The 16,736-nt window shown below is 49.1% G+C and overlaps 1 protein-coding gene across 1 annotated transcript in view; it reads right to left on the minus strand.

Annotated features, from left to right (window-relative positions):
• The window catches only part of ACSS1 (acyl-CoA synthetase short chain family member 1), a 46,598-nt gene extending 30,750 nt beyond the window's left edge, over nt 1–15,848 (minus strand). The window contains exons 1-2 of the mRNA XM_049776245.1: nt 15,554–15,848; nt 6,745–6,841 (exon numbers count right to left, since the gene is read on the minus strand). Of these exons, the coding sequence (XP_049632202.1) occupies nt 6,745–6,841; nt 15,554–15,848 (392 nt within the window). The remainder of the gene's footprint in view (nt 1–6,744; nt 6,842–15,553) is intronic.
• Between the last annotated feature and the right edge of the window lie 888 nt (nt 15,849–16,736).

Raw genomic sequence — 16,736 nt, forward strand, 5'->3', positions numbered from 1 at the left:
CCCAACTGCTGATTTTTGTAGGTGACTGAGAACAAAAGTGGCCCCATGACACACACTAAAATCACTCACACTCATTGCTTAGTCAGCCAGAAGGTGCTAAAGCAGAGTACAGGTGCCCCAGCCCACCTCAGAGGCTGGCTTGAGTAGATCCTGGTTCCTTTTGTTCTCCCTGAGTTGGCGTTAAGCTTGGAGCAGGCCAAAATAGAAAATAATAGTCTAGGCCCAGGGTCATGTACCTCCCACCCCTGCCAGGCACCAGCATACCCCAGCATAACCCACATGGGTCAGGATGCCAACCCAGAGGCAGCAGGGTATCAGCTGCCTTGATTTCCTCCAACCAAAGGGAGCACTTCTCTGATGCTACAGGTGAGGGGCTCACTCCCATAAAGCAGGAGCTGGATTTTTCAAGTCTACCTTACACGTGACCTCGGTTGGAGGCCACCTGCGATGAATGAGAAGTAGGGGACTAAAGGATAAGAGGGAGGGATGATTACAAAGATGCACCCACAGGTGCAGAAAACCAAGAGGTTCGAGGAACCCTCCAGTCTTCCCAGTCCAGCTCTCAATCCTCCCTCAACAGCAGAAGGGCTACAAACATGAGGCCCCTGTCTCAAAAAAAAAAAAAAAAAGCTTTGGCTTATATGTTGCTCTTCCAAGGAATTTATGCCCAGCTAATTCTTAGAAAGGGGCTCATGGAGGTGACGCCCTGGCATCAAGATAAATAAAACTCTATTGGCCCGGTTTAGTGCTGCCAGTGGGAGTTCTAAAGCTGGACACACTCAGAGCCTTCATGGCCCAAAGGAAGTGCAAATTCAATGCAAAACATTCCCAGATTCTGCACTGGAGCTAGTCCTAAGCAGAGGCTAACGCTGGCTCCAGGCCAGCACACTCTAAACAAGGCTGAATTTTACCAGACGGCAGGCGCTGACAGGCAGATCCCACCCTAGTTTCGCAATAGCAGTCAGAGGTCAGCAGGGGAAAGAGCGCTGGCCCCGGCCGCTCTGTCTCGGCAGAAGGCCACCCTGATTTGGATTGGCTTTTCCTCCCTAAGCAGCGAGCAACCGGACTTTGCCCTGCATGCCAGGCATAGTCCTAGATACGGGGCGCCTTGAGAAATGACTTTGTCATCCCCACCCAGCCACCTCATCATTCTGCCAGGCGGGAGGATACTCCCCTTCAATTATTAGGCAGTTTGTTTACTAATGGAATTAATTCGGGGTTGTGGGGAACAGGTACAATGGTCAGATGCAATAAGGGGCCTAGAGGCTGCTTTTTTCAGCTGACTCAGTTCCCCCCACCAGGTTATGTTCTGCTTATGTCACTCTGAAATGTCCAACTTGCATCTCTCAGTGCAGGAGCCGCGGGGTCACTGGACTTGATCCCTCAAGATTTCTGCTGACTTTCCCGCACCCAGTCCTGACCAGATGCCACCTTAGGGCTCTCAGCACTGGTTGCCTGCCTGCTGCAGACATTCAGCCACCAAGTGCACGAGACACAGGGCCCCATTTTGCAGATGAAGAGTGGAAACTGAAGGAAGTCCAGGGACTTGCATAGCTGAAACTTTCCCCCCTAAATCTTGCCCTCCCTCCACTGCCTCTAAGAACCACCCCCCCCACCCCCAAGGAGTTTTCTAATAAGAAGATCCAAATGGAACCACCATAACCAAGAAAATCACGCTCTCCAGGTAGGACCCACTGTACATGTGATGCCTGGCCCCACTGCATATTTTCATAACCGTAGTAACCATCTCACCATTGCAGCCCCTGCTAATCCCATCTGAGACCCTGTGATGAAGAGACACTCAGGTTCATGGTCATGGGTCTCAGGGTACAGGAGTGAATGGAATTCTAAGAGATTCAAGTTCCAATTTCCTCTTGGTCTCTCAGGCAAAAACTCTTCAGAGCTACCATAAATGCTTGCCCCACAGCACTCACCACTTCCTCACCCTCTGATTGGGGACATCCACCCCCCATTCCCTGGGCCTTGCATCCTAGTCAGCAGGGAAATCCCTGGGCCAGTCCCTGGACTTAGTGAGAAGAAGGTACACACCCTGATAATAGTTTCCTAGAGTCATCTACCATGATCCTTCAGGCAAGGCTTGGATTTCCTCAATACAAACCTGTCTAGAATCTGCCTGTTCCAACATGCTGTGAAAGGAAACCTTTTAGAAACAGATCCTGCAGATCCTGCACTAGAGAAGCTCTGAAGATCTGCTGAGAGAGTCTGATGTGGCCACACAACTTAGGCACATGATACTCCCCACTTCCCAGTTCTCCCCAGCTCTCACTGCCAAAGGCTTTGGGTAGCACAGGGGGGACCCAGGGTTGGTATACCACAAGGTGAACTGCCTCCTCTGTTTGTCTCACAACACACCCCTTTGGGAATAGGAGAATGGGGATGGGCTTGCCTTCCAGCCTCCTTCCTGGCCTTAAGCGACAGCTATGTCCTTTTCTGAGAGAGGTATGTGGGCACCCCCTGTGAGCAAGACTCCGATGCCTCTTCTTCTCTCGGAAGGAGAAAGCACCACTGAACCAAGTCTGATGACGCTGTGCCAAAGCCCCATACTCGCCCTACAGGGAACACCTTGACTTAGCCCGCTGGGCAGTGCCAACTGGCACTGTTCCAGAGAAGCGTTGGAATTCAGCATACCATCTCCAGAGGCACTACCTGACATCATTGGCATCCTCAGGCATGCAGGCTCAAGAATGCAAGCCAGGAGATGGAGTTCAGAATGTATATGGGAACACAGAAAAGGGAGATGGAGATGGAATATGCCTGAAGAGGGAGCAATGTACCTACCTATGCACAGATGCACCTGTCCACCTGGGCACAGGGAAAATGATGGTGTGACTGCTGGTGTTTCTAGTGTTGCTGGTTTGCTGGTGATACACATGTCACTGGCATTTTAAGGGCCCTGACACCATATTAGGAACCAGTTCCATGAGTTAAATCCAGAGGATTGGGTGGCATACTATGTGACACTCAAGGCATCTGCACCACTTGGTGAGTCCACCACTTGGTCTTTGTGGCTCCACCTAAGGTCATTCAAATCAATTACTTTCATGAATAGTCTTGTTCTTTGTTAGCATTGGTCAAAAATCATAACTAGGGGCCAGAACAATAGCAGAGCAGGGAGGGTGTTTGTCTTGCACACAGCTGATTCAGGTTCAATCCCCAAGCCCACCAGGAATAATCCCTGAGCACAGAGCCAGATGTGGCCCAAAACAAAACAAAAAGGTTATTCCTACTGATGAGAAAAATGCAGAAGTATAGTCACTGCTGGGGATAAAGATGGTGATGAGAATACATACAAAACGATTTGGGGGGACAACAAGTCACTGTTTGGCACCCCAATAGGGATCTGGTTACAGAAGTGATGAACTTCTAGTCACTATTCCCCACACATAATATTACACATAAACAAATTTCCAAATTTGTATGACAAAGAGAAAACCACCCAAGCAACTAAAGAAATATGGATGTCACTGTGAAATATGGATTCACTGTGAAATGCACCCCAAATAAGTTTGAGATAGGAGTGCTAGGTAAATAAAATAGTATAACATTATAAGATATATTATATTTTATTATATTATAATAATATTATAAAATATTAAAATTATAAAATAGCACAGGGGGTACATGTCTAAACCCCCAATTCAAACATCATCACCACACTCCCCCCCCTTCACTGAACACTACAAGGTGTGGCCTTGGAAGCCCCTGAACCCTAAGTGTGGCTCTACTGGATTTTGAGCCATGTTTGAGGCTGTCCTCCAATCCCACCCACAACTCCAGGAAGACATAAATATGAAAGTCTTTTCATATTTCATACCACCTAGGTGGTAGGTGGATAGTAAGCTGCCCTGGTTAAACATGTCAAACTAACACAAATATAAAAAAAATCCCTAAATTAAGTAAATTCATTAAAATATATTTAATATTTAAAAAAAACTTTATTGATTGATTAATTGGTTGATTGGTTGTTGGGCCACACCCAGCGGTGCTCAGAAGTTATTCCTGGCTCTGCACTCAGAAATAGCCCCTGGCAGGCTGGAGAACCATATGAGTGCCGGGAATCAAACCGGGTCCCTCCCAGGTTGGCCGAATGCAAAGCAAATACCCTACCGCTGTGCTATCTCTCCGGCACTCATTAAGATACTTAATAAATAAAACCTAAGTAGAATAACTCAGGGATGATTCTTACAACATTCCTGGTCCTGAATAAGCGATCTATAAATTTAGGTTGATCTCATTTCAACTTTCTCTTTCCTCCAGCTCACACACACAGTTGGGCAGAATTGTTACATCATTTTACTGGCGGTGGATTATGTGGCCTCACATGTTCCCCTCGCTAGCACAAGGCGGCCCTAACCAAAGTCACAGAGATCTGAGCAGTGAAAGCGGCCAATTTCTGTGCCAACAAAACTAAGGTTCACAATGCCTTCCCCGAAATGGATCCTGGGTCTGCCGTCCTGCCATCTCCTGTCCCTAAGGCGACAGGAAATCAAGTGAGGGATTTCTGTGTGCAGGCCATCTGGGGACCGGTGGGAGAACTGGGAGACTTGTTACCATGGAGACTTGTGACTCCCAAGATCTAGAAACCCAGGAGGCCTGGTCTCTGGAAACTGCAGCCACCGGCAGTGTAGCCACTCACATGGCCCCAGGGGCATTGGGTAATATCAGAGGCTCCCAGTCCGGCCTAGGCATTTGGGCAAATAAAGCTCAGGACGATATGGAGACATCCAAAATGCTGCTACAGGAGACTTGGGACAGGAAAGTGTTGGATTATTGCTCCTACCCTAATCAATATTCATACTCCATCCTAGGGTGTGATCTGGTGATGGGATTATTGGATTATTCCCTACTTATTCCTCTCCCACCCTACGGTGTGGCCTAATTCTTGTCAATAAAAGTAAGGGTTTGAGGAAGGCAGGCACTCATTCTTCTGTCTTCCTTCACTGAGCTGCTTTCTGTCTTAAAAGCAGAAGGCTTGTGTGGTGGATTTCCTGAACCCGTTTACTGTGTGTATTATTTTCTGCATCAACATTTGCTTCTAGACCTGTGTCTCACCAGATCCTTGTTTGGAGCTCTGGGCTCCACTAGCAGCCTAGTAGCATCTATACTGAACCAGGATAGCTTTCCTCTGAAAGGGCAGAATAGAAAAAAAAATCTCCCATCCAAAGCCTTTATTTAGTGGCCACCAGCATGAACTCTTTTTTATTAAAACTGAAAACAGATGCATATAGTCATTTGAGATGAGCCCAGTTAAGACCTGTACAACCATGTCCAGCTAAGACTATCTTTGGAGAGACAAGAGGCAATTCTGTGCCTAAATACACCAATATTATCTGGATTCTTAGGATTTTTTTTTTTTTATCCAGGGCAGCCTTGGCATTAGGAAATGGATCTGCAGCTAGAAAAGGGGCTCCCACACAACCCACCTGGTGACCCCAGCTGGAATATGCCATCAGAAATATAGGGCCCAACATCTCCTTCTTGGGCCTCCCGTCCCACTATGTTTCTTCATTTTTCACTCAACAAGCTGAAGGAGGAAGAGGAAGAGCAGGGAAACCAGCTGACAGTCAATCTGCCTAGGTCTGCTGGTAGGACTAAGTTCCCTGCTGTATGGCCACTGAGGGTTGAAACACACAGACCCCGAAAAGGGATGGCAGGGATGAGCTGCAGCAAGTGTCCCCTGGGAAATCTGTGCCTTAGTGACAAGCCAAGAGCAATTTTTCAAATGTGACAGAAAACTGGGCCAAAAGAACAAACACAGCACAGAGGTGTCAGCAGCCACCAACTAGTCTGAGAGGCCTGAGAGGAACTGGTACCCTTCGAGATAGGGCCTGTGCCCATCGCACCCCTCAAACCACTGCCTAGCACAGACACCTGCTTTCTTATTCTAGGATACCTCCCCTCCTTCCATCTTGGGGACCCGGATGAACTGGGATATATCCCCATCCCTGCCCCAGTCTCCTCCAACCTCAGAGACCTCTAAGCTAGGCAGTATCCAACAGAAGGCTAAATACTAGGGGTTCTTGGAGGTGGGAGAAGTCATCAGACTCAGTGTAGCTGCAACACACATGTGCATGCTCTCAAGCATGCATTCACACATGTAGCATGTGGAAGAGGACTTTCTATGTAGAACACATGAAGTGCTAGTGTAGGCTTTCAGACCCCAAATGTCAGGTTTAAAGACAGAATCTTTAGATCCCAATCTTTATGAGCCTGGGCTCTAGCACTGTTCCACTCTCATGAGCAACCCGTGTACTGCTTTGCTTCTCTCTGGAGCACCCTCCTACTATGTCAGAGTGGGGTAAAGGAGCTGGAAGGACACTTTTTGTTTGCCTGCTGAAAGATGGGAGATTTCCAGGGAGAGAAGGGGCTCTGAGCAACTTTTTTTGTCTGAGAAGGGGATCTCAAGGGCAAATGAGTTTGGGAACATTTGTGCAAGAGCCTGTCTAGCCTTGCTTGAATCTCCTGGGATGAGAGACCATCTCTGAAGCTGAACTGTGGACTCCCAGTCTGCAACAAGTCATTCTCTAGACCTTGATACTAGGACTTGATCTAAGCAAGAGTCTTTTGTGTTGCAAGATGGGTCCTCGTTTCCCAAGATCTGGTTCCTTCCTGAGGCTCACAGGACCAGATCCAGTGAGGTAGGCTTCCTCTAACAGGGCAGTCCTGTTACCAGAAGTGGCAAGTGCCCCCATTTGTGCTGGTAGTGGTGCTTTCACACAGTACCTGTAGGTAATACGCACTTCGGTTCCAGGCTCATCTCGCTCCCAAATCAAAGCGACACTCTCTGGGGATGTCTGCACATGCCGGTCCAAGCAGTTGACTGTATTAAAAAAAGGGGGTGACTGGTGTTAGACTTGGTGTTTTTCCAGGGAGGGGAGCAGGTGAGGTTCTGGCTTGCTATACCTTGGCTACTCTGTGCTTTCAGAACACTTCCTGAGCAAAAGGGTGACTGTTGGGCTCAGCAAACACACAAACAGGCTTGCAGGTGCCGAGTGATCCCCTGTGAACTCTCTGAAGCAGGGGATTTATGTCAGCATCCCAAACCAGCCAATAACTTGGCCTCACCTCAGTCATATCCACCGAGAATCAAGACCCCCCCCCCCCCAGTAGGTCATGACCCACTTGACTCTGTGGTTTTCAAGGTTTCCTGAGGCCTGGAGAGATCAAACAGCAGGGAAGGTGCTTACCAGATACATGGCAACACCAGCAAAGAGCAGAGAGCAAGAAATAAGTCCCCAAATCAAAACAAAAACTCCCTGAGGGTTAAAAGGTATGGCTGCCAGGGGCCACAGAGTGACAGTGCAGAGGGTAGGACACTTATCTTGCATGTGCCTGACTGGGGTCCAACCACCAACCACTGCCCTGAGCAATTTATGAGTACAGAGCCACACCTGACAATGTGGCTCCCCCCAAACAAACAAACAAACAAACAAACAAGCTTAAAAGGTGCTTTTGCGGCTACACAATCACTCCATTTAAGTTTAATCCTGTCATCTTTGTAGGAACAACAATTTAGACGCCAATGTTTCTCTGAGGCTACCTAATGTTCAGAAACAAATGGAGTAACAGAATGATCAACTGGTAGTAAGAGCTTCTGAAAATGGCTTAAGGACTTCATTGGAAATACAATAATTTTCATAAATGGGCTTGCTGCTGCACTTTTTCCTTTTGCTTCCTTTTTTCTTCCCTTCTTTTTTCTTTTCTGTTTTTTAATAATTTCTCTCCCACTTAACTGGAAACTAATGTATTATGATCAGCTCTGTCAATTCTGTGCTACATGCTCTTTAAATAAAGTAAATTAAATTAATAAAAACTGCAGGGGCAGGGAGGCACTGTGACCTGCAGCATGGAGAGGAACCTGAAATACAAACAGGACATACCCACACATTCATCTGTGCATGGCCCATGTCCAGGGAAGGGTCACCACCTAGGAAATGGCCTTTGTGGGCATCTGGTAAACATTACAAACCAGTGTCTGTACCACGATGTGGGGAACTGTCAGGAAAGCCAGACTGACTTTTCAGAAAGAGGTTGCTCAACTCATGCCCTCCCTTACCAAGCTTAGTCATGTGCCTGCTAAGAAACTGCCCCACTAGCTGTTTATTGGAAGCTGAAAATTACAGGGATCATGTTCATTTGCTAAGATCTCCTCTGGCTTGAACAGGACCATAACCTGCTATATGATAACAGGACTCCTGCAACAGCTAGATTTCATAACCTCATTTCTCCAACATTGGAAGCTGAAGACAGCTCAGGGACCAGCAGCTGTCTACCTAAATCACTCCAATATCCGGGTCTATTCAAGTCTTTTCAAAAAAAATAAATAAAGTATACAGTTTTATCATGGGCAAAATGATGAACTCATCAAGATAGGTCTTTGGTATTTCTAGAATTAAAAGAGAAGATCTATTCCAAATTAGGGAAGAGGAACAATGAGACGCCAAGCAGAGAAGGGACTTTGGTGGAATTGTAGGTCCAATATGAATTAAGAGCTCAAGGGGCTAAGTTTAGTATTTAGCTTTTACAGAAGAAGCATCGAATTTGGGGCCTGTGTCAAATAGAAGGTGAGGTAGGAAACCCAAGTCTATGTTCCCACCAGTACCCTGTCCCTACCCATGGTGCCTGGTTCTGGAGGTGGGGGCTGTAGTTTGAAACAGCCAGTGGTGGCTCTAGACAGGTCACTGGGATCTTGATGAGCCCTACATGCCTAGTTGAGGCCACAAAGACAGAGTCTGAACTGTGTACCAACCACGGCCCAGTAGGAGAAGTTGGGGCTCCCATATGCACCCCAGGTCTCTGCCTAAGCTGTCACCAGGAAGAGGGTGGCAGATGCAGCCCTTGAGCTCAATGTGGCCCTAACCCAGAAACTTCCCAAGAGAGGTATCTATGTCCTTTGACCTAAGTCTCCTGGTTGATGTGCCTTCACCCACCTTTATTTGGATCCTGTGTCCCAGCAGTCTCTGGATGGACTGTGGCAGAGTGATCTGCCTGAGGCCCAGCAAGAGGTGACAATGACACCTTGTTGGGGCAGGACTCAGCTTCTATACTTCCTAGTCCTCAGTCATCCCAGACCCAATCAGACAAGAAACAAGTTTCAACTTGACTCTCATGTTCTCAGCTCCTTGGGGTATGGAGGCAGCAGAACTATCAGCACCCACAATGTGCATCTCCCTGTTATAGATGATATGGACCTAGGCCCTCATCTACAGTGTCTCCCGGGCTTTTCCCAAACAGAAGTAGTGTAGAGAAGTAACTGCCAAGCTCTGCTGGCAATATATGTCAGGGCCTTTGCATGGCCTCTCCGCCCAGCTATAGGTTCAGCCCTTCTGGCTCCCATTTATGCTTTAGGAAGCTCTTACTGAGCACATCCTCTGTGTGGATCCCTGATGTGTGCAAAGATTTGACTCAGGGATGGCTATTTTTGGGATGAAATGACACCACATTAGCGCCAGACATGGAGGTGAGAACAGCACTGTGGAGTCCACCCTTTTCCCCCAGGAAGGAAGTTCCATTGTTTGGGCCAAATCCAGACCCCCAAATTCTTGATAGCCTAAAGGGCTTTCTAACCCAAGCAAGTAGAGAAATGTGTGAGTCTCTCATGAACAGGTAAGACTGGGCCTGACACTCTCAGCCCTAACAGAATTCAAGGGTGTTGGGGGTGAATGCTAACTGGGTGTTGGAGTCTGAGCATCTCCAGCAGGCAGGATCTGTGCTCACACTTGCATTAGTGTTTTCCAAATTTGGGGCTAAGGATGTTTTTCACCTACAAATACAGTCCTCAAAGTCCTTCAGTGGCTCCCTAAAACACCAACCACATTCTTTCAGAATGGAGCCTGGAATCTTGTTTGTTTGTTTTAATCAAGCATTACATAATGAACCACATGCTACTTGATATACCACTTAACTTTTTAAGCAGGAGTAAGAAGCTTAAGTGATTTTTTTCATCACTCAGGGAAGTAATTTCTTAACCAATGTTGTCCCATTCAGGCCCTTTAACACAGAGTTACTTACTTCCAGAGATAAACCTCTCCTGGCAAAGCTCTATCTTCCCTGCACTGTTGATAAACTTGTGGAGGTTTTCAGGAAGTCCTCTGGGGATAAACATGATATTGGCAGGATCCTGGGGAAAATCTTGAACCCATTTCCAGGACAAACACTTCCTGCCAAATACCCGGAAGGTGTCACCAATAAAACTTATACTCCAGAGTTGAGGGTGTCTGTCCATTCTCACTATCTCAAGAGAACATACTTGTGATTTAATCTAAATATCTCTTTTCTAGTCCAAGGGTGCCTGATCCTGGGAGGGATCAGATGCCATCTGAGAGTTCTTTGTGCCTGGTAGCATGGCTCAGCAGTTTTGACAGGAATAAGCCTGGCTCAGTTCGATGCTACAGTCTTGATGACTCTCAAGATGACACGGTGAGCAAGTTCAGTGCAGGAACTTGGGTGACAGAAAGGTCATAGGAGTATGGGTTAACACCATTAGCAGTGGTTGCTCCTATGGCCTCAAAGGGAGGGAGAAAAATAATGGAGAAAGGAGGCACAGAAAAGGACAAAATACTTCTATCTCTGGGATTGTTTTGTTTTGTTCTGTATTGGAGGGCATACCCAGAGACGTTTAGGGGTTACTCCTGGCTCTACACTCAGAAGTTTATCCTGGCGATACTTGGGGGACCATTTGGAATACAGGAATTGGACCCAGGTTGGTCACATGCAAGTCAAGTTCCCTACCTGGTGTACTATATCTCCAATCCCAGGATTCTGTTTTTAATTCTATCCAAAGACATTTCCAGGAAGAGTTGAGCAAGGACTTGGCACAATCCAATAGTTACTCAAACCCCCAAATCATTTCAAATCTTTTTCAAAATCCCAGCACACAACACTCTTCCCTTCCACTTAGTGGCCCCCACTGTTTAGCGCTCACTATCCCCTGGTATGTACTCTGGGAACAAAGGTCAGTGCTGAACACTCTCTCCCTTATCTGTGTCCCAAAGTCTAGAAAGCTAAGGTCTGTGTCACCATGATGCATGACCACAGCGGAAGGGAAGAACGACGAACCACCTTTCTCTCCTAAGCAGCTGTAAAGACCCAACAAAAGTCATCACCATGAGAATTTGTGTGTTCATGGATCCAGGGGCCAGTTTCTGTGATCTGAGGGAATCTGCTCCATGTGCAAGTCCTTTCCTTTTTCTCACATCTATATAATGGGCCCATCAATAGTTCACAACAGTGTGATAAGTTTACTGTCCCAAGGCAGTAAAGCAAATGCGGGTTGATGGTTCCCCAATTCAGTGCCTTGTTTATAAAAAAAAATAACAAGAGGACTATGATTTTTATTATAAATGTGACACAGACTCACATAAGCATTTTCAAGAACTTTTGTCAATTTTTTCAATGTATCCACCCCCTCTCCAACATTAAGTAAACCCACGTCCAAAAAAAAAAAATCAAGTTTTGATCAAAATAAGGAAGTTAATATTCACAAAAGGATTTTTAATGAATTTTTTTCTTCAACTATAAAATCTCCCTGGCCCATTTTAAAAGATGACATCAGTCGCAATTGTATTTGCCAATTTCTCAGAAGCATTCACTACTTGAAGCTGCAGACAACTGGGGGAGCATGTTGCGTCTCTTTGAGGAGGACTCCCCAAAGACCTGGGTAACACTTCAGAGATGGGCGTGAAGGGCTAAACACAAGTATTTTAAGCACTAAGAAGGAACTGCTGAAGCACGTAAGAGCGGAGTGACAGAGCTCTTTGCCTGCTTTCAAAGGTACTGGAGACCTGTCATTAAAAAAAAAATGCTACAGAGAAAATTCTAGAAAGCCAACCAACACTTGGTTTAAAATAGTTTCTCTCCACTTTCACTTGAAGTGTGGGATACATCTACTCCAAACAAAAATCCAGCTCAAGAACTGGAGTGATAGCACAGTGGGGAGGGTGTTTGCCTTGGACATGGCTGCCCTGGGTTCAATCCCCTGCATCCCATATGATTCCCTGAGTCTGCCCAGAATAATTTCTGAGTGCAGAGTCAGGAATAACCCCAAAGCACCACTGGGTGTGACCCAAAACCAAACCAAACCAAAACAATAAAAAAAATTCAGGCTCAAAACGTGGTGCTTAGAGACTGGAGAGATGGCACAGCAGTAAGGCATTTGTCTTGCATGCAGCTGACCCAAGACGAATGATGGTTTGAATTCTAGCATCCCATATGGAACCCCATGCCTGCCAGGAATACTTTCTGAGCACGGAACCCCTGAGAGCCCCGGGTGTAACCCAAATAAACCAAAATTAATTAATTAATTAATTTAAAATGTGGTGCTTAGAAAACTTTAGTTGCGTGTTCAAAAACAACAAAGGCCATCATCAGATTTCACATTTGTCATTGCGTAAGCATCCCTCCCCAACTATCCTATCCCTGGAGGGAATAAAACCTGTGGAACCCAGAGAAGGGAAGAGTTAAATTTTAAAGACAAGAAAGAATCCTTTTCAAAAGCCAGTTTTCTACAGAGCCTGCTTGCAAAAGTAGTTTCACATCAAAGCCACTGACAGGGGGCAGGGTCTGATACCCTGACCCAACCAGGGTCACTTGGCTGTCCAAAAATGGGCTGTTGGAGTCAAGTCAGCCAGCTACCTGCCTCTGCTCCATCGTCTGCTTCCCAACTAGGGCAAGCTGGTTAGGAGCATCCCCAAAGGCCCTACCCAGAGGAAAAAACTGCACTAGATAGGCAGCTTGGCTGAAGGTCAGCTTTCAGATCCCAGCTGTCCACCCCCCTGCCCAGCTTTGTTAATAAATAACAGCGGTTGGGTGCACATGGCATAACAAAGAGAGTGTGGTGCGCTTTGCAAGCATTTTTCAAATGGCAAGCTCAAGAGAGCCCTAGGTGTATCAAGGTGAAACCCAGTTCATCAAAAGCAGCCTAAGTATGCTTGACCCTTGTCTCTGGGAGCTCCCCACAGCCCTAGCAGATGCCGAGAGACCCAAAAGACTCAAAATCATCTACTGGGCACAATCCCAGTAAAGCTCAGCCTAGAAGCCAAGATCAGGCTCAATCAAAAAGTCCAGCTCAGGTGCCAGACTAGAGTGAGAACCAGGCAAATGCTTCTTCTCCTTGGCCTGGGACTCAGAGATCAGTCCCTGCCAGGCTCTGTCCAAAGTCCTGAGCCACAGACACTGGAGAGGAACCAAACTCTTAGCTCATCCCAAGGAGCTTGTGGTGGGGGGGCAGGGGAAGGTAGCTGGATGTGTAACAATATTATTTTGTACAACAGAAACACATGACACACTCCCCACATTTGCAAGTGGGGGAACTCAAGGCAAGAAGAATAAAGGCAGACAGCAAAGAATGGTTCCAAAGACACCTTTCTCAAACACCAAACCATCCTATCGTCCCCTCTTCTGCCCCTTTGTTGGGTTACTATTCATCTCCAGGACACTGGTCCCCAATTCTGCCTAGTTCAGAGGTGCTTCCTCGCCTGGGTTTGTGAATGAGGGGATAAAGGTCTCGTCTCAGTCCCGGACATGTAGTGGACTGGGGCCCACACTAGGGTTTCTTGGTCCAACCATCAGTGCTGGCACCTGCCAAGCTGTTTTCATGGTCCCGAGGCATGGCATGGGTCCAAGGGGCACACTCTGAGGACCCCTGAATCAGCTGCTTCAGATAAAACTACAGTTTCCCATGCTGTCACCTCTGATGATGTGGAGCTGATGGCGAGGGCAGAGGGTCACTGATAGAGAGGGGCTGAGCACACAATGTGATGGTGCTTCTGGGAAGCTGCTTTCAACCAATGCATTTTCTGCATTACCAGTCTCTGGCTAAGGGGGGGTGGGCTGTGATGGGGCCTATGCCCAGGAAACATAAGTCAAAGATGACAGAAATGCCACCTGCTGTCGACACCTGCCTTCAACCAATGCACTTTCTGTATTACCTACCAGTCTCTGGCTAAGGGGGGGACTGTGATGGGGCCTATGCCTAGGAAACGTAAGCCAAAGATGGTAGAAATGCCACCTGCTGCCGACACCTGCCTCTGGTAGGTGAGTGGGATTTTCTGTAGGAGCTATGAGGCCCTCCCACCCAGTCTCCTCTGAATATGGCTGCAGCTCAACGTGAGGCAGCTGTCTGCAAGGTCCTGGGTCCACACTCGGCCCTCATTTTCTTCCCCTAAAAAGCCACATCCTACCAACTCAGCTAATTGTTCGACTAGATCAAGGACACTTGTTACTGTTTCTGTTTCAGAGAAGTTTGATCTCAGAGCTTATCCAGAAGAAACCAGAGAGTAAGATGCAATCTAACCCCCGAATCAGACCCTCCTCCTTATTTCTTTCTTTGAAAAACAATTGTAGTAAATCATATATTATTCCATGCTAATACTGACTGTGCTACCTTTCATTTACAACTATTTCTTAAGTAAATATGTAAGCCTCTTCCATGCCTCTGGGCACTCTGCCCTCAGAACTTGCCTGGCTGGTGAACAAAAACAAGCCATTTTATGGAGGCCTCAATAGAGGCCCAGAGAAGACAATGATGCACAGAGACACTGGATTGTCACACCAGTTCGGGGCTTGGACAGGACACTACTGCCATGCAGAACTGCCACTCTTGGTGCCCAAGATCCAGTTTAGGGGTTCAAATCCTTGCCTTGCACTCTGCTGACCTGGCACCACACAGGGTCTCCTAAGCATCTGTAGAAATGATCCCTAAACATCAAGGCAAGCGTAAGCCCTGAACCACGGCCAGGAGTGGCCCAAACAAAACAAAACAAAACAAAACAAAACAAAACAAAACAAAAATCAAACTCAGAGCAGCAGATCTCCGGGGACACCCCAGACCTCAGCAAATGGAGACCTCACCCTTCCTCCATACCCCTCCTAAGGCCTCTGACCTCCCTAGGGCCACACAGGCCCCAGGCCTATTACTCCAGAACAGCTGGGTCGGTCTTGGTTCCTCCTCAGCTGGCCCCGGGCACGGGCACAAGGTGATGTCATCATCCTTCCCGCAAGCCAAACCCTAAGAGAAGTTTAAGGGGGGGCATGGGGAACAGGGAACAGTACTAGAAGGCCCAACGGGACACAGAACTTCTGGTCCACTGGAGTGGGGTGTGGAACAGGGAGAGAAAACTGACAACCACAGAAACCAAACCCCACAGCCAGACAGACACAAGGGCGCCCCCAAATTGAACCAGGGAAATGCTTTTTCGGCTAAGGGGCTCCAGGACTCGAGCTTTGCAATTTGGGGATCAGCCTGCTCCCAGCTACCCAACACCCTCTCCCTACCCCCCTAAAAACTTTAGCAACAGCTGATCAAGAAGTGGGACCTGTAGGCGCGGTCTGACATCCAGAGGGGGGGATCCCCAAGAGCTGGGCCGAGCCAGAGTGGACTGGGGGTGCAGAGTGGGAGGGATGTGGAGCCACCCGGGTGCGAGGGAGTGCGGGGCTGGGGCGCCCGGCGGAGCGCTCCGGGCGGCTGGCCACGGCTCCCCGGCCCCCCTAGGTGCCAGGGAGAACGTGGGGGTCCCGGCTGGCTGGTACTGACCCGACACGTTGAGGCGGCCCCCCAGGAACCAGGCGATCCTGCCGGCGCTGAAGTCGCAGTCCCACACGCGCCCGTAGGGCTCGTCCCACTGCAGCGCCTCGCGCGCCAACGGCCCCCAGAAGCCGGCGGGGTCCCGGGCCGCCTGCGCGCTCAGCGCCGGGTACGGGGCGCTCAGCCCGCGGGGCGCGGCGGGGGCGCGGGTCCCGAACCCCGAAGTCGCCCGGAGCCCCGCGCTCGCCGCGAGCCCGGCCAGGCGGCCCGGCACCAAACGGCCCAGCAGCCCGCTCGCCGCCATCCTCCGCGCCAGACTCCGGAGCCCGCTGCCGCCCGGTGCCACCCCGTGCCACCCGGCCCGCCCTCCTCAAGCCACGCCCACTCACCGGAGCCCCGCCCACGGCAGCCCCGCCCACGGCAGTTCGCCCCGCCCGTCACCGTTCATCAGCCGGCGTAGCCCTTCCCACACACCGGCGCTCCGCCCACCGCAGATCGCTCATTAGCATACGCCCCGCCCACTCACCCGCGCCGTGCCCACGAAAGCTCCGCCCACCGGCCAGCATATCTCCGCCCACTGCCGCCCCTCCGCCTCCGCCCCTCCCACTCGCCTTCGCCCCCGCCCCTGCCACAGTCCCGCCCAATAACGGCCCGCCCATTGGCTCTAGCCCCGCCCCCTGTCTGTCAGTTTCTCGCCGCCCGCTCCGCCCCTCCCAGGACGCCCCGCCCACTGACGCTTGCCCCCGCCCCGCCCCGCCTCCTGTCAACTGTTGCCGCTCGCCCCGCCCCTTCTACTGCCTCCCCTCCCTCCTCTCTCCCCATCTTCTAATTTCTAACCCCACTCTTTCCTTTTTCTCATCCCCCCCTTCGGGAGCTCCTCTCTGTGTGTGTGCTCGCTCAGGGCCTGGATTATGTTTAGGGCTGTTTCGTTTTCAGTTTGCTCCCTTTCTGAGCAGAACTAAAACGTGTGTGGGGAGCAGCTCAGGAGCCCCAGGAGCTCTATAGATCCTTAGGGGATGGGTGGAACCAGCATAAGATGATGTATAGCCTAGGCTAGGGGATGGTGACTGGTGGTGGTGGTGGTGAGGACCTCCTAAGCTGGATCGATTTCCCCTTTTCTGAATGGGAAGTCTAAGAGTGACCCCAAAAGAGCCCCTAGGGATACTATCCCACTCCATTCACACAAGAGAAC

This window comes from Suncus etruscus, chromosome 7, assembly GCF_024139225.1.
Source record: "Suncus etruscus isolate mSunEtr1 chromosome 7, mSunEtr1.pri.cur, whole genome shotgun sequence".
NCBI lineage: Eukaryota > Metazoa > Chordata > Mammalia > Eulipotyphla > Soricidae > Suncus > Suncus etruscus.